The sequence below is a fragment of the Chrysochloris asiatica genome, unplaced genomic scaffold, assembly GCF_000296735.1.
Source record: "Chrysochloris asiatica unplaced genomic scaffold, ChrAsi1.0 scaffold00097, whole genome shotgun sequence".
NCBI lineage: Eukaryota > Metazoa > Chordata > Mammalia > Afrosoricida > Chrysochloridae > Chrysochloris > Chrysochloris asiatica.
Window position 1 is genome coordinate 1,377,113 of NW_006408615.1, and position 24,526 is coordinate 1,401,638.

The 24,526-nt window shown below is 50.4% G+C and overlaps 1 protein-coding gene across 1 annotated transcript in view; it reads right to left on the reverse strand.

Annotated features, from left to right (window-relative positions):
• LOC102835595 overlaps nt 1-24,526 on the reverse strand; it is a 286,665-nt gene that overhangs the window by 107,924 nt on the left and 154,215 nt on the right. Inside the window, exon 2 of the mRNA XM_006866885.1 lies at nt 12,240-12,389. Coding sequence (XP_006866947.1) covers nt 12,240-12,389 — 150 coding nt within the window. The remainder of the gene's footprint in view (nt 1-12,239; nt 12,390-24,526) is intronic.

Below are 24,526 nucleotides of genomic sequence, written 5' to 3' on the forward strand. Positions count from 1 at the left end.
GAATAATTGTTATCAGGACTGCTTGTGAGGGTTGGAAATGTACAGGTAGACATTTTGTAGCAAGGATGGGAGTGATTAACTTTTCAGCCTAGGAGTGGAGGTCCCTGGACCATCAAGGGAGAAGAGCAGAGAGCGGGACCCTACCCAGAGAAGCAGTGATGCCTGAGATGGAGGCAGAGATGATGACGTAGAGAGATGGAGCAGCTGGGGGCTTTAGACCCAGAGAGGGAGAGGAGCTGTGTGCTGATGACCGGGGGACAGGCTTGTAATATATACCCTTTGGTTGGTTGATGCTGCATGGAGGGGATTGCAACCATGGCAATGAAACGATATATGCTAGGATGAATGTAAAACTAATGTTCTCCCATGTAAACTATCACATAATTCACAATAAAACATTGAAAAAAAAAAAAAGAGTTACAATTTGAACCCCAGTCCGGAGCCTTCTCCCCTCTCAGCCATTTATCATCTCATCTCCTACTGTGTGACTTGAAGGTCCCTGGGTGGCACAACGTGTCTGTGCGCAATTGCTACCTTAATGAATGGTTGGTAATTCCCATCCATACAGATCTAGTAATCTGCTTCCATATACGTGGTAGTAAAGAAAGCCCTGCGGATCATTTCTACTCAATTCCACCTGGGATTGTCAGGAGTTGGGACAGACTTGGTGGCATTGAGCTGCAGCAATAGCATTTCACTTGCCTGTATCAGGTTGAGGACACACAGAATGAATGACACACAACTTCGCTCCAGGGTCACAGAACTCTGACGCCAACTGTGCAGGATGCTGGGTAGCATTTTATTGGTGGAAAGGACTTGGGGACCATTTTATTGAAATCCTCTCAGGTACATCCACTCTGATCTGTGTAATGTTTCTAGAAGTGGTTAGGTCATCTTACTTTAGGCACCTCTCTTCCCAGAAGGAAAACCAACACCAACAACAAGGAATCTACTCGGGACAAGGTCAAGGGCACAGGAACATGCAGCACACTGAGCCACTGCTAGGAAGCAGTGCTCTGTGCATCTCATGGTCTGAAGGCGATTTGCTGAAAGAACCTGGTAGTCAGCTGAGGACAAACAGGACTGTGACAGGGTGGACTTTACAGGGAATTCAATACAGGAGCCTGGGCTTGGGGGGGCAGCAGTTGAGAAGGACCTAGAAGCAAACACTGTGATCCTGGGAAAAGTCAAGGTGAAAGTATGTCCAGTGGGTTCTGGATGCGACCTAGACCTGCCTGTCCTTCCAAGGTCCAAGACAGAGGGACGGGGTCAGGCTCACTTCTCGCTCCCCAGATATTGCATGATAAAAGCATCTTCTAACATAAAAAAAAAAAAGAAAAAAAAAAGTTTCTTCTGCAATTTCTCTCACTCTGATCTGCTGCCATTGTGCTGTTTAATTTGGTTTGAAATCTCAAAGCACATCAAAGATAGCAGAAGAGCTTTATGTTCATCAAAGAAGTGCATGGGTCAGAGACGGTGGAAGCGAGATAGTCCTCAGTTCCTCGGACACCTGAACTGTGGCTCTGCTCCTCAATCCCTGTGGGCAACAAGGACTCTCATTGAAGAAGGTCTGTAGCTGACCCATCCCCCTGTGACAACCACGTGACCTGAAGAGAAACATAGCTGGGTCCCTCACGTAACAAGAATGGGCCAGGAAATGAGTGGATGAATTCAAAATGAGGACAAGAATGTCCCTCCCTGCACAGCTATGTTGGAGGTTACCATCCAACACTGCAGTGGTCCTGGCTCAAAGCTCTTCAACCTGAGCCCAGCGAGGTTTTGCTTTTGCTGTTAGTTGCTGTAGCATCAAGGTCAGACTCATGATGTCCCATGCACAATAGAACAGAGCAGCATCCTGCCCCTACCCCATCTTCACGACTGTTTCTGGAGCCTGGGGTCAGTCTTTGTGTTAGTCCTTCTCATTGAGCATCTTCCTCTTTTTCTGAGCCTCTCCTTTACCAAACATGATCTATGCCTTCCAACCTAGGGGTTCATCTTCCAGCAATGCATCAAATACGTTGTGGTCCACAGAACTTTCACTCGCTGGATTTTGGAAGTAGCTCTCCAAGCTTTCCTCCCTTGTAAGGTCCACTGAGATCTGTCCACCAGAGGTGACCCTGCTGGTACCCAGCATGACATACTGATGGACAGGTGGTGGGGCTTGGCTTTAGGGTTGTTGGAATGCCCACACGTGAACCTTACCCAGAGGGGCAGCGAATCCTGGAGCAGAGTTGAGCATCTTTGAAAAATTCCTTCTAAGTGAGCGGTTACCAAGCTGTAGAAGCCCATCCAAAGTCAGCCAAGAGTACCACTGTCCATCCACATCTGCAGTGTCTGGAGATTCCCTGAGGAGCTGCCTGCAGGCCACGGTGGCGATGGGTGTGTCTTCATCAGCCAGGGGTGCCAGGGATGTCCCTGAGGTATGGAAACGGGATGGGATCAAAGAGCTGTGAGATCCTCTGATGAGTCAGTGCAGATCCAGAGAGTCTTTCACCTAATAAAGTCAGGAGTGTCCCTGCTAACGGTCGCAATCAGAGCTCTGGGGTGGGTACCACATACCGGGGCCCATCAGCTCTTGGCTTCCTGGAGAGAATTTCCTCAAAGACTTTTCAAAGATATTTCTTCTTATAAATGCTGATTATTCTCAAGCACTGATTAAAGTGTATAAGATCAGGGAGGAGGTGGTATTACCAGCACAGAGTGTACTGGGCTCTGTAAGTAATTACACAAGGACCTGCATGGCATCCTGAACATTGAAGAGCAGAAATCATGTCTGTTCTTCCCACTCGGTCCCAAACACTGCAGCACTCAGGAATCTTAAAAGGTACACAAGCAGTTTAAAACAGTGTGACAGTGTTGTTGATAGCTACTACTGAGTCACCTCTGACTCACAGCGACCCCATGTATAATAGAGCAAAATGTTTCCCACGTGCACTACCCTCGCATTACCATGTGGGATTGAATCCACCGTTGGAGCCACTGTGTCATTCCATCTTCTTGAGGTTTTCCTCCTTTAAACAGATCCTGTACTTTACTAAGCATGATATCCTTCTCCAGGACCTGGTCCCTCCTGATATGTCCAAGTATGAGAGATGCAGTCTTAGTCTCATTTCTAAGAAGGACTCTGACTATACTTCTTCCCAGACACATTTGTTTCTTACTCTGGAAGCCCAGGGTATATTCAGTATTCTTCACCAACACCATGATCCCAAGGCATTGATTCTTCTTCAACCTTCTTTTACAGTGTCCAGCCTTCACATGCATATGGGGCTCCTGAAAAGACCATTGCTTGAGTTAGACACATGATAGTTAGTAAAGGGACATCTTTGCTTGTTAGATTTTAAAGAGGTCTTTTCAGAAGATCTGCTCAATGCAATTTGTCATTTGATTTTTTGACTACACTGGTTCCATGGGTGTTGATTGTAGATTCAAGCAAAATGAAGTATTGACAATTGATATTTCCCCTTTATCATAAAGTTGCTCGAGGAGACCAAGTCAAAGATCTGGAGTTAGAAATAGGAAAGGGAGGAACATGCTTGGACTGTTGTGTCAATCCCCTCTGTGAGTGTTTCCTTCACACTCACGGACCTACTCATTTTCCATTGATTTGCTTTCCTGATGATGTATCCGATGTAAGGACCCTAAGTGCTTCCAGCCACTTTTCTAAGGACAATTCTCTTGGTATTTCTTCTAAGATTGATTTGTTTGTTCTTTTGGCAGTCCACAGTGTGCTCACTATTCCTGGCCAACATCACAGATCAAAGGAAAGGATTCTTCTTTTGTCTTCCTTTTTCACTGTCCAGCTTTCACGTGCGTAGGAGATGATTGAAAATACCAGGGCTTGGGCCACTTGCATTTCTGTCCTCAAAATGACCGCTTTGCTTTTTTAAATTTCAAAGAGACTGCTTACATTTAGTGAAACCCTGATTAAAACATACAAGATCAGGGAGGTGGTGTTATCTGGTGGCATCCCCAATTCAGGGTGTCCTGTGATTTCTTGAGTGCTGCTTCCATGATCTTGAATTGAAGTCAAGTAGAATGAGCTCACTTAAAACTTCAATTTCATCTCTATTTATCATGATCTTGTTCATCAGTCCAGTTTTGAGGATTTTAATTTTCTTCACGTTCAGGTGTGATCCTTTCTGAAGGCAAAAGCCTTCGACCTTCTTCAGCAGGTGCTTCAAGTTATTAGAGAATACAAGTACATCACAGCATATGCATGTATTTAAGACATGTGGAAAATGCACCAAGCATACTGGTTCTTATAAAAGTTCACATCCATTTCTGATGTGGGCCTAGTGGGCAGTTCCAAGCACTTGTTGCTACATGCCACTGAAATGATTCAGGTTCACAGCAACCCTACAAGATGGAGTTGAACTGCCCCCATAGGGCTTCTATAGACTGTAATCTCTACAGGAGTAACTGCTAGGTCTTTCTTCCACAGAGCCCCTGGGTCAGCTCAAACTGTCACCCTCTCAGTTAGCAGCCACCAAGGACTCTGGTGTCTAAGACAGGGTTAAGCAGGTGGGTATTGTATCACTCACTCTTAATGTTGTAGACCCACTGCTGTTGTTGACATAACTTGACCCCCATCATGTCTGGAGCATTGAGCGCTGTCCTGAAGAGGCCAGGGTGAATAAGGGCTGAGGAATAGTTGGGAAGAGACAGATACACACCTGAGAGCGATGGAAGATGGGAGACTGACAGGAACTCATGGAGTGGTAGGAAGGGAGGAGGTGAGAGGCAGGTCCCAGCTAAGCCTCAGCCACACATCTCTGGTTTACTCTGTTCCATGTCTAAATCTTGGTTCCATTACAAATGGGATTGTCTTCTTAATGTCATTTTTATATCGTTCATTTCTACTCCATAGAAATACAAATCATATATATAGATATAGATATAGATATAGATCCTGGATCCTGTAACCTGTTGGAGCTATTTATTAGTTCGGGTAAATGTTTTGCTGTATTTTTTGTATGTGTTCCCTTAGGCTTTTCTTTATTTGCAGTCATACCATCTGCAAATATAGTTTGCTTTCTTGTTTTCCCAATTGGATGCCTTTCATGTCTTGTTCCTGTCTAGCTGCCATGATTAGAAAGTCCAGTACATGCTGAATAGAAGTGGAGAGAGTGGGCATCCTAGTTTTGTTCCTAATCATTGAGGGAAAACACTTTGTCTTTCTCCACTGTGTTATTATTAGTACTTTAATAATGCCCTGTACCAGGTCAGGGGAGTTCTTTTTTTATTTCTAGATTATTGAGTGTTTTTACAGAAAAGCCTGAAAAAGCAAGAACCTGTGTAAAGTGGGAACCTGTCAGGGAGAACTAAGATATTTCCCACCACAATGAGTGGTAGTAGAAAGACACCCAGAAACACAGTGTAGTCCTTTACACCACCAGCTCTCATGGGTTTTACTTTATTAACAAACGGAGATGGACTTTGTTAAATAAATTTTCTGGTTTTGTTCTTTATTGTATTAACATAGCAAATTGCATTGTCTTTCATATGCTGAACCAACCTTGTATTCTTGGGATAAATTCTGCATGTATGAGGTGTATTATTCTTTCTGTATGCAGTGAGAGTCAGGGTTTTAATATTTTGCTGAGATTTTATGCTTATCTTCATGAGGTCTGTCATTTTATTTTTGTGATGTCTTTGATTGGCTTTGATATCAGAGTAATATGAACCTCATAAAAGGAGTTTAGAAGTGGTTTTTATTTTATAGAAGTGTTCTTGAAGGACGGATGTTCATTCTTTAACTCTCTGGTAGTGTTCACCAGTGCAGTCAACTGGGGGCCTGGGATTTTCTTTATGGAAAGTTTTACAATTACCAATTTATTCTCTTTTCATGTCACAGGCCTATTCGTATTTTCTATTTCTTCTTGAGTCAGTTCTTGTAGCTTGTGACTTCCTAAGAATTTGTTCATTTCATTGATCGCCTAATTTGCTGGCACAGAGTGGTCATAGTATTCTTTTATAAGATCAGTTAGTAATGTCCCCTCTTTTATTTCTGGTTTTAGTATTTTAAGTCTTCCCCATATTCCTCAGTCACTCTAGGTAAAAGACTTGATGCTTTCATTGAGCTTTTCAAAGAACCAGCTTTTGGTTTCATTGCTTTCTTAGTTGGTTTTCTGTTCTCTATTTCATTGATTATTACCCACATCTTTATTCTATTCTTCCTTCTGCTTGCTTTGAAATTAGCTTACGCATCATTTTTTGAGGTAGATATCTTTCCTTATAATATAATTCATTTGACTATAAGTTTATATAACTTCATTTTAAATAATGACTACATTGACCAGTCAGCAGGTTCTGGAAAACAGATAATGTTACATCTTGGAAGTTACCACAAGCTGTAGGAAGTGGACACCAGGCCTTCAGGTGCCACACCCTGCTCCACCCCTCCGCTCACACTTACAGAGCTTAGCTGCACCTCATTTTTACATGCACACACATTTACAGGATTTCTCAAAGAATCAGAACACACAGACTTCCTGCCCTTACACCACCACGATTTCTGATTTCTACCTGCCAGTTCAGAGGCTCTTTTTTTTTTCCCACAAAGACCACCTCCTCCAGGGAGTCTTCCTGGATTCCCACTGAGTCCGGAGATGTTAGCTCTTCCCTGTGGTCACAACAGTCTGGCTGTCCTACCCCAGCCCCACTTGAGCCTACACCCTACCTCTAGAACTCCTGCAGGGACTGCTAGGAGAGGCCAGGTGTCCTCTGTAGGGGTCAGTCTACAATGAGGATACAGAGCTGGGAACCAGGAATAAGGTAAAGTCCACATGGACACAATTTATTCCCTTTCCTTCTTCCAGCACCAGACTGTCATCAGTGCTGAACTGAAGCTCGATCCAGCTCACAATGATAGTAGAATTCTAAATATGGGGACAACAGGCAAAGTCTAGGCTCAGTGTGCCGGGAATCACCAGAGGAGCTTTGCTCTGCACAAGGCCTGGGGGACAGGGACATTGCAGAGGTCACACCGTCTGGGCACTGAATCTTTCTCAGGAAGTGGGAAGTCATAGGACTAAAGTCACAGGTCGGGCCCCCTGGTATATTTGGTTTCTTCACCAACACCACAATCCAAAGCAAGTCTTGGGCTGGGCCCCTTTTAGACTGAGGGGGACCTGCACAGGCGAGCACCTTGGTCTGCCACCACCATGTCCCAGTGGTCTCCAGTTATGCAGTATAGGAGTTGGGGGCTGAGTGGGCACTGGGACAATCCCAGCAGGCCCGGGGTGACCGGGTCTGCCCTGAAGTCTCAACTGAGCAACAGCAGGGCTCTGCCTCACCCTGACTGCCAGCACTGACCCTGTGCATCAGAGCACACTGAAAGACCCATGCCTGGGAAGAAACGGGCCAGGCCTGGGAACAAATACGGCCCCAACCACGGTCTCCACCTGCAGACATTTCTGGACTCACAGCATACTGATGTAGAGTCAGCCAGCCCCCCGGGACTAAGTCTCCCAGTACCAGTTAGGTCCCTGTCAACTGAACATGCTGGGACTTCCTCCCCCTGCTTCCCCAACACCCACACATCCTGATAGGGGGATCCTCAAGGGATCAGGGTATGAGTGCAGGGTCAAGCTGGGCAGGCCTTCCTGGGGACACTCTAGATAGCCCCCCTGATGCCGGTGGCACGGAGCTGTCCCAGTGACAACTCACCTTCTAGTAAAATGGAATTCAAGGACACAGACAGGCCGGGCTCTGAGTGTAGAGGTGCTGATCCCAGACCCGGGGTGTGGAGAACCACCCCAGCCAGGCACACAGGTTCTGGGCATGATGCCGCAACCATGTGCTGGAGACCAGGATGCAGCCCAGCACTAGTGGGGCCCCCCTGCACCCCGCCTCCTCAGAAAGATCCTTGCCACCTCAGCTGATCTGATTCCCTCATCAGCTCAGAGCCACTCAGTCTGGGCGGGTAATCAGTGAGTATGATGGATGAGCGCGCTTCCCCCCGCATCGCTGAGTTCCCCGAGTTTATAACACACACCCTCGCTCCAGCACTAATTCAGTAGCAAAAAGGCCTCCGGCAGCAACAGAATGTGAGAAATATAAGTGTCATCCCGGCTCCCATCCCCATCAATGCAGCAGTGACTGACCAGCTGGCCGAGCCCCTTGTCCACACCCTGTCCCCCACCAGCTCTGGGATGGGACCCTGCATAACTGAGGTGTCTGGAGGCTGCCAAATCACATAGCCTGGTTGTGGGTGTGTTTCAAGCCCAGCTGGAAAGTTCTGAGACTCTGCAGCCCGCAATGCCGAGTCATGAGTGTATGTCCAGGGTACAGAGAAGACACAGCTGTTCAATGGCCATGAAACCCAAACCTCGACAAGGAACCGGGGCATCTGCATCTTCGGTGAGGACACAGGAGTCTGAGTCCTGACCTGCAGGCTGGGCTGAGTGGTCCTGGCTGCTTGAGTCCTGGACCTTGGGGCATCCTAGACCTCCCAGAACATTCCCCAGGTAGCCTGCAATCTGTCACCTGTGACCCTGACTGAGGAGGCATGGCCCACCCTGGTCACCGAGTCCAGGAAGTGGTGGCTGCCAGGTCCACAGTCCACGCCTGCCCTGTCCACCCACCCTGATAGAAGGGACATGTGCTTGGGGCCAGAGGGAGAACGCCAGAGCCCTGTGGTGAGGGAGGCAGGGCAGACCCATCTCCCAGAGGTGTGCAACAGGAGACCAGGTGAGCCGTAGCCAGGGGCCAGGGGTCAGGGGTCAGGGGCCAGGGGCTGGATCTGTACCTCTTCCCATCCTGTTTCCTTCCCCCTCCCTGGGGGTAGGGAGGTCTGGACCCCACTGTCTCTGATGAAGGCAGCTGGCCTCTTGTTGACTCTGAGGACCCCGGGTGGACAGGGCAGCTGAGTCAGGGAGGAAGGGCAGAGCTGAGGGGATGGGACACTGGGCCACCAGAGAGCAGCAGGCACGTCCAGTGTGCCCACAGCCCCCGGCCCCTCCACTACACCTGACTTGCAGCTTGATGCTGTGTTGATCGTCCAAACACCTTAAAGCCCTCAGCACACCAGTCTGTGATCTGCTTCTGAAAAGCAGCCACGAAAGGACCCGTGGGGGCACAGTTATACTCTGACACACGCGGGGCCCATAAGTCAGCGCTGACTGGATGGCAAACAGTTCCTATGCACCATGGGTACCTGGAAATGTGGCAGCCCCAGGCCACCTAGAGATGCCTCAGGAGAAAGACCTGGTGATCTGCTTCCAAAAAAACAGCTCTTGAAAACGCTACTGAGTTTTAGTCTGACACGCACGGGGCTACCATGAATCTGAGGTGCTGGAAAACCAGGCTTGCTGAAGAACCTCGTTGTATGAAGATTTATAAAGAGACGCAGCTTCACCGAGGTCAGTTCTGAGCCATGTCTTCAGGAAAAGGGAAACCTGAAGATGCTACCTCAGTGGAGAGTATGTGGCGGACGCTGCCCCACATGGGCAGGCCTGTTACTAACCCAAGCCAATCTCTGGGGCTCAACTTAGAGCTGCTTCTCCTGGTGGCAAAGACTCTCACAGCACCTGGGGGGTGAGGGGCTGCTGTGTGGGAAGCCATTTGCCAGAAACACTGAAGGTGCTGAGACAGGAACGGGGAGATCAAGACCTCAGGTTCTCCCACCACCAGCTCTTCCATCCACAAAGAGAAACTTGTCTGACAGACTCCTCTTCACCCCTCAAAACCCTATTCAAATCACCACTTCACTGAAGCCGACTCATTCCCAGGTAGGCGTAGTCAGCTGTGTTCTGGGCTTCATTCCATTCCACAGTCTCAGCCCCAGAACCCACGATGATGCCAAAAACTCAGCACTGCCTTCAAGTCGACTCTGATTCACAGTGACCCTAGCTAGGGTTTCCGAGACTGCAGATCTTTAAGGGAGCAGACAGCCTCAAACTTCTCCCTTGGCAAGGTTGGTGGGTTTGAACCACCAACTTTGTGGCCAGCAGCCTGATGTCTGCCCACAGAGCCACCAGAGCTCCTCACAGTACCGCATAGCACTGCAGATTTTGCGATTTGATCACCCTTTACAACCCTCTGGGCCCTTGAGCCCTATTTGAATGAAGGAATCAATGAGTGAACTGCTAATACACAGGTACATACATGCAGACCCAGGCCGGATCTATTGCTTTTAGCCCCCACATTCACAAAGCCCAGGCGGGGCGGCACAAACTGTCCTCATCGACACCCTGCTCTCACTTTCAGTTGCCACCCATCTGAACATGGCACTCACGACTTCCCTTTGGCGGACACAACTCATATGCGAGGAAACTTATTATGCACATAGAGCGAGAAAATAGCAAAGCGAAAATTAAATTAGATGGCAGCCCAGAAAGTGCCCACTGTGCAAAAAATACCAGCTAACTAATTTGTTTGGCCTCCCTGGAAAATGGCGAGGTTGTCATTTGGGTCTCTGGGCCCTGGTTCCTGTGGCGCCTGCGGGGTAGCTGGGAAAAGGGAGAGAGCTGGAGTTCAAATGAGCAGCCCCCCCAATGCAATTAGTACTCAATTCTGTCTCCGACACCCCCCCACGGGCTCGTGGAGCTAATGAGAGAGAGGTGGCATGCTGGTGTGGACTCCTGCCCGCGCCGGAACAATCAATCATTCTCGTCCGGGAAGGCAAGCTCTCACCACGCTTGTGTGGGACACAGATAGCTATCCGATGACCCAAATTCACCCCAGGAGTGGGCTCTGCAGTACCCACCAACCTCAAAGGTCTCATCAAGATACCTGTCGGGCAGTGGGTGACATTTTTAATAAGGACACACAGAAGTCCCCAAGGAGCTCTGGTAGCGTAGTGGTTACGAATCGGGCTGTGAACCTCAAGGTCAGCAGTTTGAAACTCCCAGCTGTTCCGTGGGAAAAAGATGAGGCTTTCTGCTCCCGTAAAGATTTACAGCCTCGGCAACCCTGTGCAGGGTCGCTATGGGTCGGAACCGACCTGATGGCACACAACCACAACACCAGCAACAGCAGCAAACTGTACCGAAGCCAACTGCCAGGTGTTTCCCTTCGGAGCTGGTGGCTGGGTTTGAAACGTCAGCTTTGCACTTCCTCACTAAGACATTGCAGCTGTTGAGTGCTGTCCAGTCAGCTCTGACTCACAGTGACCCCGTATGGGGTTCCCAAGGAGTGGCTGGTGGGTCTGAGCCATAACCTTGTAGGTTAGTTGTTGTTAAGGGTCGTTGAGTCAGTTCCAACCTGTTTAGGGTTTCCAAGGAGCATTTGGAGAGCTTGAGCCACCAACCTTGCAGTTCAAACCAACTTTGCAGTCCAGCGCATTATCCCACAGTGCCACACCAGGACTCGGTTAGTAGTCCAGTATTTATCCCACAGAGACTCCAGTAAGCCACCTGGCTCCTTAAAATGCAGAGATGAATGTATTGCAGGAAACAACACCCACCGTGTTAGTTATTTGACCAGCAATTGTATGTTAGAAGCAAGGGGATGGTCAGACATTGGGCATGTTATCAGGAGGGGCCTGGAAGTCGTGTTTGGTAAAGTAGAGGGTCATCAGAAACAATGAAGACCTTTAGGGTGATAGAATGACACAGTGGCGGCAGCAATGGGCTGAAGCATGGCACCGACTGTAAAGATGACGCAGGACCGGGCAGTGTTTTGTTCTGTTGTGTGTGGGGCCACTGTGAGTCAGAACTGTCTCGATGGCTCTTAGCTGCCACCACCACGTAAGAGCACAATTCGGCAACATTAAATGCATAGAATCACCAGCACCATTCACTTTCAGAGTTTTCACTGCCTGCTGCAGGGACCATCTGCCTCTCACAGAGGCCAGGGGAGCTGTTTTCAGGATGACCCCCAGATTCTGCCTGCTAAGGCATCATCAGGATGGCACAGTCAGACCGCCATTCCTGTTGTGGCCTGACTTTGCAGGTTGGCAAGCTGATGGGCACCATCAGTAATGGCCCAGACGCAGGGACCCTTGGCCAGCTCTGCTCTGCCAAGTGGGCACATGAAGATTCACACAATGGACTGACCACATCTTGCAGCCCAGCCCAACCAACAGTCACCTATGGTCCTTCCTTGTCACCAGCCCACTCGCAGGCCTGCAGCCTCTGGGACCATGGCAGCACCTTGTCCAGAGGTGCCGCCCACCCACCACACCCCAGAATCAATGCTGTCCCCCATTCACGGGCATCCACTATACTGAGAGCAGTTACACCAGTCTGCTGTGATAGGTGGACGCAGAGTAGACGTCAGGGTGGAGCTCTTACCGTCTACACAGGCGGGTCGGGCCCTCGTGGTGCCGGCGATCTGTCCCTTTCTGCATGCACAGCGCGCAGTCTGCCGGGCGATTGTTCTCCGTGGCTGACTGCTGTCCCGGTCCAGGGTCACGATCTCACAGGTGCCAGCGGCCAGCTGGCCTGAAAGACAGGAGTGGACGAACACTGAACAGCTGGGCTTCCAGATCATGCACCACCATTCTAGTCCACAGCCAGACACCCATCCGATGCCACCTGCCTTGGGCTTTCTTTGCAGAGGCCAGCGGTGACCACCTCCCAGCATCCTGATCAAGCCCGAGGCCTGTCTCCTCACCTGGCTGGCTCAAGCCTCCAGACACAGACAGGAAATGAAGTGTTCTTAAATGCATTGAAGGTCACATTGTGGGAGAAAGACTGCTGCCCACACCTCCCTCCCCCCGCCCATCTGTCCAGTGTGGAGACCAGCTCAGTGTCTCAGTGTTGTGAAGCCTTGTGGATCTGCTGTCTCATCGCCGCCCCCTCCCCCTGCCCCAGGCATCACACCTGACATCTCAGATCAAAAACCAGTTGGATGGTCTCATTCTCCCTCTAAGTGGCCACAGTGTACAGACAGAACTACCCAGTGGTTTCAGGATGAGCATGTTGGGGCTCAGATGACCGTGTTCCCTCCTCCACATGTCACCCTGGACAAGGAGCACACCAATCACAGATGGTGCCCAGCACATGAAGAGGCCATGCAGCAGGTGCTAGGATGGCTCCCCACGAGGGCACACAGGTGGACGATGCTGCCTGATGGACTGCACCTGGGGGTTCTGCCATGTCCCAGAACACCCAGGTGCAGCCCTCAGGCCTTGGCCAGGCACGGGACACCCCAGGTATGTGGGGGAATCTATGTTAACACTCCTCTCTTGACGATTACAGCTCATGTGTTTCCCCGGGTCCCTCATCCCTATTTCTCATATATCCCAAGGAGAACGCCGGTCTCACGTGGCGGAACCGTGGACCCACTGGGGATCTAAGGGTAATGTGCTCTGTGCATGGGCACTGCCCACCAACACCACTATATACAGACAGGCGCGAAGTGAGAACGAGGAATGGCTTGCCTCTCAGGAGGACATGGGCTGGTCTCTGCTTTCCCATCACCCCTAACGCCACCCTGTTTTGGCTGTCCAGATCTCTGATGGGCGCCTGGTCCAGCCCACCCTAGCTGGTCCCCAAGCAGAACAATCAATCCCACAGACCTGTGACTGAACCCCAGTGCCCAGCGCAGTGGAGGGCCCCTGGGAGGACCAGAATGGCCCGGGAGATGGACGTGTGGACAACAGGGTTAAAGAGGAGCCATCACTGGATACAGGGGTCCCCCACCACCCACAGCCGCCCTCTGTGCTAGGCAGTGGTCCAAAGCCATGGCCACTTCCACAAAGGTGATCTCCATTAGCAGACCCCGGAAAGAGGGGTTGGCCAGCAGCAATGAGATGACTTTTCTTAGGACCAGGGTGTTCCTGGGGGGCTCCTGGGGAAGCTGTGGCTCTCTGTCCCTGTCACAGGCCCGCCTCCAGAGCTATTTTCAGCTCTGCAGGTTGATGCGGCGGGCTGCTATTCCTGGCCACCGAGACTCAGACTCTATCGTGACGTCAGCCCAGGCAGATGCAACCCTGTCCCCTAGCAGCCAGCACGGGCCCTGCCCTGGGAAGGAAGCAGCAGTATTGGAGGTCTGGGGTCACGGGGACCCAGGCACTCACAGGCTGATGACCACCTGAACTACCTCCTTATGGGACATCGCCAGTCACCAGACAACAGTGCTGATTTGGGGGGAGCACACCCCAGGCCGAGTCTGAGAGCCCAGGCCATCTCCTCCCTCAACTGTCACTTAAGTCTTGTCCTTCAGGCCCCACAATTCTCTACAGTGCCCCTATGGTCAGTGCTGGTGCTCAGGACAAAGCCACCCTGTGGGCAGCAAGCCTCACATAGATGCAGAGCCATGGAGTGAGGGGCATCACACGCTCCTGCTGATTCATGTATCGGTGAAATATTCCCCAGCTTACTGATGTATCAATGAAGGGCCCGGGTTTATTCATTTATGAACCAAGCATCACCTTTTATTAATCTATTCAAGAAATGCCCCTGTTTATTAATTTATTAGCCACACATCTCCCTTTTAATTTTTAATGGCATGGCCCCCAACTTACTGGTTTCTTACCGACATTTATGAACGAAAATCCCCCTCCCTTACTCATTCATTAATGCTCTCCTGCTTATAAACATACTAATAAAAAGACCCCTTAATGCTCCTCAGGGAATGAAAAACACAAAACACAACATTCACGGCTGTTGTGTGAATTTCAACTCCTAGCTATCCTGGAAAGGAGCTCTGGTAGCATAGTGGTTACGAATCGGGCTACAAACCTCAGGGTCAGCAGTTCAAAACTACCAGCTGCTCTGCAAGAGAATGATGAGGCTTTCTGCTGCTGTAAAGATTTACAGCCTCGGAAATCCTGTACAGGGTTCCTCTGGGTCGGAACCGACTCCGTGGTACTTAACAACAAACTGAACTTGGAGGAAAGCTGAGCTTCTCCACATGGTCCCCAAGGAGGACAGCTCTGGAGAAATGGACTATTGCATGTCTCTCCCTCCAAGTGGCTGGTGGGTTGGAATCATCAACCTTTCAGTTAGCCATGGTGTGCTTAACCCACTGCACCACTTCTTGATAATCAGTGACAACTCACACTTATTATGAATCAAATGTCTCCAACTTAGTCACTGATTCATAAAATGTAACCCCAGTTCATTAATATAGTAATCAAATGTCCCCATTATTAATTAGATGTTCCTCAATTCATTCATAAACTCCTGGTGTGGTTCTGTAGGATCAACACTGGACTGTGAACCACAAGGTCAGTAGTTCAAATCCACCAGCTGCTCCTCAGAAACTCTATACAGGGTTGCTAAGGGTCTCAGAACCGACTAGATGACACTTAACAACAACAATTTAGTCATTGACTAAATAAATGCCCCTAAGTGTTAGTGATATGTCCCCAGTATAATTGCCTATTGATGAGAGTTCCCCCAGCTTCTCTGTTTATTAATGAAGTGCCCACCTGTTTGGTACCCCAAACCTAACCGACGCCCCAGTACAGCTGGAAGCCCATACCACTCCCCACCTTGCCACGCCCCCTCTCCATTGCCTCCTCCTCCAGGATCTACTGCTCCAACCCTCCCCCTACCATGTCCCCCTTTAGGGGGTCGAGTCTACCTACCAGAGCAGTCCTTATTATCCGGGCTACGGCCCCCAGGCCTCCTCACCACACTGTGACTATCTTTCTCCTTATTCCCCTGACTGGCCAGACCATCAGAAATGGAGGGTCACTGTGACCCCAGCTACCTCATGTAGCAGAGTCCTGCTAGTATACTGGCTAGGCACTCAGCTGTTGGCTGAAAAGTCAGGGGTTCGAACCTACCAGCCTCTCTGTGGGAGACAGGTGAGGCAGTCTGTTTCTGTAAAGACTTGGAAACCCAACAGCGCAGCTCTGCTCTGTCCAAGAAGGTCGTCATGAGTTGACACAGAACTGGCAACTTACCGCACCCCATTCCCAGAGAATCCTAGGCATCAGCACCCTGGAACACCACTGCTTGCAAACAGCAGTCTCCTCAAAAGGCCCAGAGTGGGGAAGTTTGAGAGTCTTAGAAGCAGCCAGCCAAGGTGAAGATCAAAGGCATGGAGAGAGGGTGGCAACAGATAGCAGACAGGCCCAAAATAGAGACACTAAGAAACCTGAGGCACCAGGGCCTCTAGAAGGTGGCGGTGCTCAGAGATCCTGGTGACACGGGCACCCAGATTTTCCACTGGGTCTTACCACCAAGCACCAGATCAGGAATCAGACAGGCCTCCCTACCACCCTGTCGTGAATGCTCAATGTCACGGGAAGAGCAGAGAGAGTGAGGAGTCACCAGGCTTCTGCGCCTCTGCTGAGACCTGGAGCAGCACATTTGGAGAAGGTTAGCAGTTCAAGCCCATCTAGAGTCACCTGGCAGGAAGGCTGGGCTCTCTGCTTCCCTAAAGATCACACCTTTGAAAACCCTGTGGAGCAGTTCTACTCAGACACACGCAGGGCAGCCGTGAGTTGGAGTCATAGGCACGGCACCTGGTTTGGTATTTTAGGAAGCCTCCATAGATCACTCCTAGTATGCTTTTTCCTCCAAGAGCTGATGACAAACCTAGGTCACACTGTGGTAGCTGTTGCTGTTTCGTGCCATCAAGTCCACTCTGACTCACAGTGACCCCCAAGAACAAAACACGGCCCAGTCCTGCACATGCTCACAATTGTGTTTGAGCCCACTGCTGTCGTCACTGCACCCCCTCCATTTCACTGGCCAAGCATGATGTCCTTTAAGGACTGGTCTCTCCTGATAACATGTCTAAAGTCCACCCTGGCTTCTAAGGAACGTTCTGGCTGTACTTCTTCCAAGAAGTGTTTCTGTGTTCTTCTGGCGGTCCATAGTGCTTTCAATAGTTTTTCCAACACCGTAATTCAGATGCACGGATTCTCCTCTGGACATCCTAACTCATTGTCCAGCATTCACTTAGATATGAGGGGACTGAAAATGCCGTCCGTGGCTTGGGTCACAAGTACCTTAGGCCCCCGAGTCAGACTGGTAAGTGTCAAATAAATGGGCAGGGTGCATTAACAACTAGGGCTTGAAAGCCATCATCTGCTTCCGAACTCCGGAGCCTCCCAGGAATGATCAGAGCAGACATTCATAGAGCCCATCTCTGGCTTTGCCTCCTAGGCCAGCGAGGGCCACCACAAAGCAGCCCCTGACACTAAGAACCCCATTCTCGTCTCCTGCCCATAAGAAGAGCTGAAGACTGTGACTGCCATTGGGTGATGGAGAAGCTTGATCAAGCCTTTGCAAAGACTCAGGCCTCACTCACTGGCTGTCTCAATCACTGTTCCGTGAACAGTGCACACAGGTCTCCTTAGGCCTCCCAGAGCTCAAGCAGAGCTGCAGAGGCCCATTGAGGTTGTCCTATTGGGGTTGTCCCAGTGGGTATGTTCCACTGAGGTTGTCCCATTGGGGAGGCTCCACTGAGGTTGTCCCATTGAGAACGTTCCACTGAGGTTGTTCATTGGGGACATTCCTCTGAGGTTGTTCCACTGGGGACGTTCCTCTGAGGTTGTACATTGGGGACGTTCCACTTAGGTTGTTCCATTGAGGACGTTCCACTGGGGTTGTTTCATTGGGGTTGTCCACTATGTCATACGAGGGGCTTTGCTGTCAGAACCAACTGCGTCTGCAGTCCCACATGGTCTTGTTCATGTCTTCAGGAGTCCCAAGCCCACTCAACGCTTCCTGAGGTCCCTTTGTCTTCACTGAAAGGATCAGTCTGTGTAACTGATGGTTGAACTGTATGTCCCTCACATGGTCTGTTGAAATCCTAGTCCTGTGGCCAGTAAGTGACTTTGTTTGGAAACAGGTCTTTGAAGATGCTATCTGCTAAGTTAACATGAGGTCCAGGACCACTGAGGCCCCACGGGAGAATGGAGCTGGTGATTTGGGCCCAGAATGCTACCTGTCGAGATGCCCTGTGGGCACTTCTCTGTCAAATGGGGTCACTGTGAGTTGGGATCACTTGGTGGCACCCAAAAGTGACAAAAGCAGTTATGAGGTCACACCGGAGTAGGGTGGTCCTGCTCTCACTCTGGGCTTCCTTCTCAAAGACAAGAAGAAACACAAAGGAAGGGGCACCGAGGAAGGACGACAGGCTGAGGGACACTGGTGTCTTGAGCCACAGGGGACAGAGAGGAGCAGACTCTCCGCAGGGGCCTCTGGAGGGGTCTTGCACTCCCCACGTGCAGACTGAGAGAGAGTGAATCTCTAGCCACTAGGTGGGATGTTGTCACGAAGACCGTAGGATAGATGCTGTAGCCACAAGGTGGACAAGCCAGAACCTTCACACACAGACTCACACGTACTCCCAGTACATATTCACACACATGGGCAGGCTTCTGTTTACACACTCACCCTCACATGAACTCACACTCATGTACACACACACACCTGCTTCCCCTGGACCCCACAACACCTCTTCCAGGAGTTCTCCCGCAATGCACCCATGCTAGACTCGCCTCTCTGCTCCACCAGAGCTCTGCTGGCCCAGTTTTCCAGAAGAAAGCGGAGCTCAGGCAGAGAGGAGAGTGCTTGGAGGAGGGAGCTAGGTGTATGGATCAGGCCTCTCCAGCCCCAGAGGGCTCCAGGAAAGCCTCTCATGGCAGCCAACAGACCAATCACAGTGTGTCCTGAGGTCACTGTGGGGCAGGGCAGGTGTCCCTCTGGGCGCTCTGCAGGGGAGGTCACTCTGTCATGCTCTTGTCCCTGACACCTGGCTATCAATCTGCCCCAGGATGTCAGCATCAGACTCTCCGGGGGTGGGGGTGTATGGGGGGAGACAAGCGTGACCAGGTATCCACTCTGATCTTCATTTCTCTGGGATTTTAGGAGACATCCACATGAATTTTAAAACCAGAAAAAAATCAAGAGAAACACACATTTTCATCCCAAAGAAAACAAATCAGAAATCACAATGATTTCTTCAGCATCTACTTGGGCAGCACATACAAGAAGCCTACCCTATCTGCTGCTATCAGGAGAGGGGTTAAAGCCCAGCCCTGTCGTCCAACTGGGTTTTCCCTGGCCTAGGGGATCCATGGGCAGGTGTGGAGGACAGGTCGAGGGGAGGGGCTCGGGCACCCAGAGCTGTAATCACAAACAGCAACACCAAACTTGAGCAGAGGTTCTTGCTAAAGAAACAACACAAGGCTTTTATAAACTCAGGTGTGTGAGAGCAGAATCGACAAGAAAGACATCATAACCCTGCCAGCTACATGTCAGCTCACCCCACACGGCGACTCTGTGTGTGTGTGTGTGGGGGGGGCTAAGTGACCCCACGCACAGTGGAACACAACACTGCCGGGCCCCAGGCTGCTTTGCTCCTATAATCGACTGCAGTTCACCATGAGTAGCACAACATGGAAGCCTCACTGGCTGATTTTCATAAGCAGGTTGCCAGGGTTTTCTTCCTGGTCTCTCTACATATCCATCCCACTGCTCAGTGAACAGCCTCAAGTTCAGAGGCAGGCTTGGGAATCACAAAACAGGAGGGGCAGAGGCAAACATGGTCAGCTCGAGGTATGAGGAAGACCCTGGGCTACGTGTCCCCCCATGGAGGCCCAGCTGTCCTCTGTGATCCTCTGGAGGACCCCTGGTAGTGGGGATGAGCAGGTCTTGTAGGGACGTGAACCCCAACTACTGGTCTGGGCAATCCCTGCCCTTATCAGCAGGGTCCCCAGAATCCCTGATCTGTGTACAGCATATGGGTTCAAGCCGGCTTCCTTAGGGTCTGGTCAGCCTGACTCTCCCTGGGCATTGGGAGGGGTCCAGTGGGACTAGAGCTGGGCCTCCTGGTCCCTGTCCATGTCTCGTTTCCTATCATGGAGTGGCTCTGCTCAGGGCCCCCAGAGCCAGTCCATGGAGCAAACACCAGGGCCCACCTACTTGCCCCCAGTGGAGCCCAGAGCTGGGATCCTACCATCCACCATAGAACGGCCCACTGTCCACTGCACTCAGAAGCCCAGGGTGTAGGATTGGTTCCAGATAACATGCTGGCCTCCAGAAATAACCTGTGGCCTCTCCAAACTCCCAATACCCCGAGGTGTCAGACTCCCACACCTGGGCAGGAGGGTGGGAGAGGGAACATGCACCTGGGTGGAAGTGGGAAGGCTCCCACACCTGGGCAGGAGGGTGAGAGAGGGGACATACAACTGTGCAGAGTAGGAAGGCTCCCACATGGTGCGGGAGAGGTCATACACCTGGGCAGGGGAGGGAAGGCTCACAACAGCCCAGCTGGGGTTTCAGGTTGGCACAGTCAGGCACAGAAGGTACAAGAAAGACTGGTCCAGTCGGGCTGTGGGTGGGCCCCTGGCTGGGAAAAATGCAGACGTCTGGGACTCTGTTCTTCCAGCCCCCCATCCTGAGTCCCCATCCCACTTGGGCACACACTGAGAAGCCCTTTAATGGGATAAGGGTGACATGAATCCAGCTATGATGGATGAGAGAAAAATATATGACTCTGCCAGGCTCCTTAAGTAACAACCATGTCAGGATCTGTGCTGGACGTGAGTGAGGACAAGGTGCACGGAGGTCCAGCTCTGACAGCAAAGCTACCCGTGGCCCCAGGACATGTCCCCCAGCAGAGAGGAACGTTTGGAGCACCGGGCTGCAGTCAAGTGGGCTCCACGCCCAGTGGGACTAATGCTGTCCAGACCTGTGCCATCTTTAGGAGAGCTGGCCTGCTCAAGTCCACTGTGTGAGCAGCTCTCCAACCTAGCTCCCGCTCGCCAGCTCCGTGTGGGACAATGCTCCCTGGTGACCGTGGTGATCACTAGCTGGTCCTTGGATGTAGATCACCAGGGTTTTTTTCAGGGACCTCTGCTGCAACCTGTCCAGCATGGGTGATCTGAGGTAACCGTGGCACAGCTTCCAGCATACCCGCTTCCCACAAGCCGTCCCATTGGACAGACGGACAGACGGGGTGGGGAGCTTCGGGAGGGATGCTCACAGCTCAACCTGTGCACAGGTTGGACTGGATAAGAGGCAACTTCTACGCAGAGACACTATCTTCAGGTTTGTCAACAGGTCTGCCCCAGGGCGAACACAGATGGAGGCCTCGTGGACCCAATAGTCAATGTTCATGGTGGTGATGTGCTGTGGAGTCAGTTCCAACTCATTCAGCCCTGCATAGGGTTTCTGAGGCTGTAAATCTTGATGGAAACAGAAAGCCTAATCTTTCTCCTACAGAGCGACTGGTAGTTTCAAACTGCTGACCTTGAGGTTAACAGCCTGACTCGTAACTACTACGCTACCACAGCTCCTTAAAAGCCTACAGCACCTGGTATTATCAGGTGATCTACCATCCAAGTATTAACCAGGGCTGACCCTGCTTAGCTTCGAGATCAGACTTGATTGTGTGAATTTATGGTGGTATGTCAGAGAAGACCATTTGGGGTACAAAGTGGGAGGACCCCCCCCAAGGAGGCCACTTTGTCTGATAAAGAGCCCTCATCACCAAATCCACAGCCAGACACTCCTTTGTTGTTGTTGTTGTTAAGTGCCATAGAGTTGATACTAACTCATAGCAACCTTATGCACAGCAGAACGAAACACTGCCCGATCCTGGACCAACCTCACAATTGTTGCCATGCTTGAGTCCATTGATGCTGCCACTTTGCCAATCCATCTCGCTGGGGGTCTTCCTTATTTTCTCTAACCCTCCATCTTACCAAACATGATATCCTGCTCCAGAGACTGGTCCCTCCAAAATATGTCCAAAGTATGAGAGATGAAGTTTGGCTATCTTGGCCTCTAAGGAGCACTCTGGCTGCACTTCTTCTAACAGACATCTGTTGGTTCTCTTGGCAGCCCATGGCACTTTCAATATTCTCCTCCAACACCACAACTCAAAGGCATCAATTCTTCTACGATCTGATCTTCCTTATTCACTGTCCAGCTTTCACATGCATATGAGGTTATTGAAAATACCATGGCTTGGGTCAGGCGCACCTTAGTCCTTAACCTGACGTCTTTGCTCTTCAACACTTTAAAAAGGTCTTGTGCAGCAGATGTGCCTAATGCAATACATCCTTTGATTTCTTGACTGCTGCTTCCGTGAGTGTTCATAGTCGATCCAAGAAGAATGAAGCCTTTGATAACTTCAATTGTTTTCTCTGTTGATAAGAATGTTGTTTATTGGTCCTTGTTATTTAGACGCTCCTTGGAAAACCCATATGTACAGAGTCACTATGAGTAGGAACTGACTTAGCAGAACTTAACAACGACATCAGCAAGCCAGCCCTGAGACACTTCAGCTACAGGAGGTTTGAGTTCTGGCAAGGAGAACCATGGGTATTGTACCTGGGGAGGGAGGGCTGGGTGCACTGAGGGTCTGCACGCCAGTCAGTGTTCTGAGGGAACTGTCACATTCAAAGAGGCTGTCACGGGAGAGCACAGGGACCTCAGCAATCATAAATGTGGGCTCCATCATCATCCACAGACCCAGAATGAGACCCCAAGCTGAGGAAGGCCAGCTAGGAAGGTGACCACCTCCAGGGACGTCAGGAGAAAAGCCAGGCTCCCCAAGGCATGTGTCTGGGACTCATGCTTTCATGTCGTGTGTTCTTGCTGAAATCGGAGGCAGAGCCCTGATGTGGTGCCATAGGGGTCAGCAGTTCAAATGCACCAGCTGGTCCTTGGGAACCCATACAGAGTTGGAATTGACTTGATGGTAGTTAACAGCAATAGTACTACCACCCAGAGGCATGATTTACGCTCAGCCCTTTCATTGTTGTGTCCATTGAAACTTGACAACACCACTCCAGTCAGGACACAGATTGTATCCATCTCCCCAATCCCCGGAGATGCTCTGCCATCAGCTCCTGGCACCCCAGCTCCAGGTCCCCCCACCAATCTGTTCTGTAAGACTAGGCACTGAAGGGGATGCTGGAGTGCCCACATGCTCAGAGGGTCAGAAAGCACAGAGGTGTCAAACGTTTGGTGACCGCACTGTGCCGAGGGGGGTGTGCATCACCTGAGTCTGAAGATGAGCTGCTTGGTTTTACAATGAGTTTTTAATTCAGAATCACACTCACTAAGATCCGTGAGCCACCATAGCCTGGACATCTTCGGAGATCTACTCCTTCCCTGAGATTCTGTGACCTTGCAGTCCGGCCTGAGTGGAGGCAGGCAGGCCGTCCTTACCACATTTGTGCCTGTGTGTACACACACACACACACATGCACACACTGCTGCCATCCGTGAAAATAAAGTGCACAGCCAGGCTCACGGGGGCCATGAGGCTGCCGTGGGCCAACGGAGACAAGGGCACTTGGCCATGAGAGCGCAGATTTGGGAATAGATGAATAGATTACGGTTATGATGGGTTTTATTTCGGGGAAACCAACCAGCCAGTGTGACATGAGGCTGAGAGACATCACATCACAGCGGAAAGAAGTGAAGGTGGCGGCTGTGATGGCCTCGAACACACACAGAACCAGAGCCACTAAATGCACACACATCCACATGCACACATGTGACAAACACACACAAAACACACACACACACAATGCACTGCAGTCACTAAAAGCACACACACACACCCCAAATATGTGATGCACTGTGGGTACTAAATGCATGCACATACATCCATGTGCACACATGTCACAAACACACACAACACACGATGCACTGGAGTCACTAAACGCACACACACACACACATGTGCACACACGTGATAAATGTGCACACACAAAACAAACGTGATGCACTGCATGTACTAGAGGCACACACACATCCATGTGCACATATGTTACAAACACAAACAGAACACACACACAATGCACTGGAATCACTAAATACACACACATCCATGTGCACACATGTGACAAACACACACACACACACACCCCACACACACACAGGTTGCACTGGAGTCTGTAAATGCACGCACATCTGTGTACACACATATGACACATACACACCAGGCACACAGGCTGCACCAGAGTCTCTAAATGCACACACATATACATACAGCACACATATCCATATGCTGCACACACCATTACTATGTGCACATACATCCACACACCACATTTTGTGCACATGTTACAATGCACACAAACTATCTGCACATGCACTCATATGCTTTGTGTACTATGCTATGTGCTCATACATGCCACGTGCACATCAAATGCACACACATCTCCACAAAACACATAGATATACACTATGTGCGCATGCCACATGTGCACACACACACACACACACTACTCACATACATCACATGCAGCCCCAGGTACCTCTCATTCCAAGATGTGACCTGAAATACATATGTTCTACACTAAATGCTCATCACCTCTGTGCACTCCTAAATGCACATCGCTTCTGTGCACTCACACCGTGCCTCACGTAGACAGTTCCTCCCCACGCACATACCACATGACACACACTCTAGGTACCCATGCCCCATCCCCCCTTGGCTGGCAGCCTGTCCAGGCCAGATGAACAAGGACAGGATGGGCACCATAGCATCTGTCCTGAACTGCACAACAACCATGGTTTTTTTGTTGTTGTTTTTTGTTTTTTTAATTAAATGTTTTTATTTTGGATTGATTGAAAGTTTACAGGGCACATCATCAGCTTCACATTCAACCATTCATATAGCTTGTTTCATTACATTGATTATTATC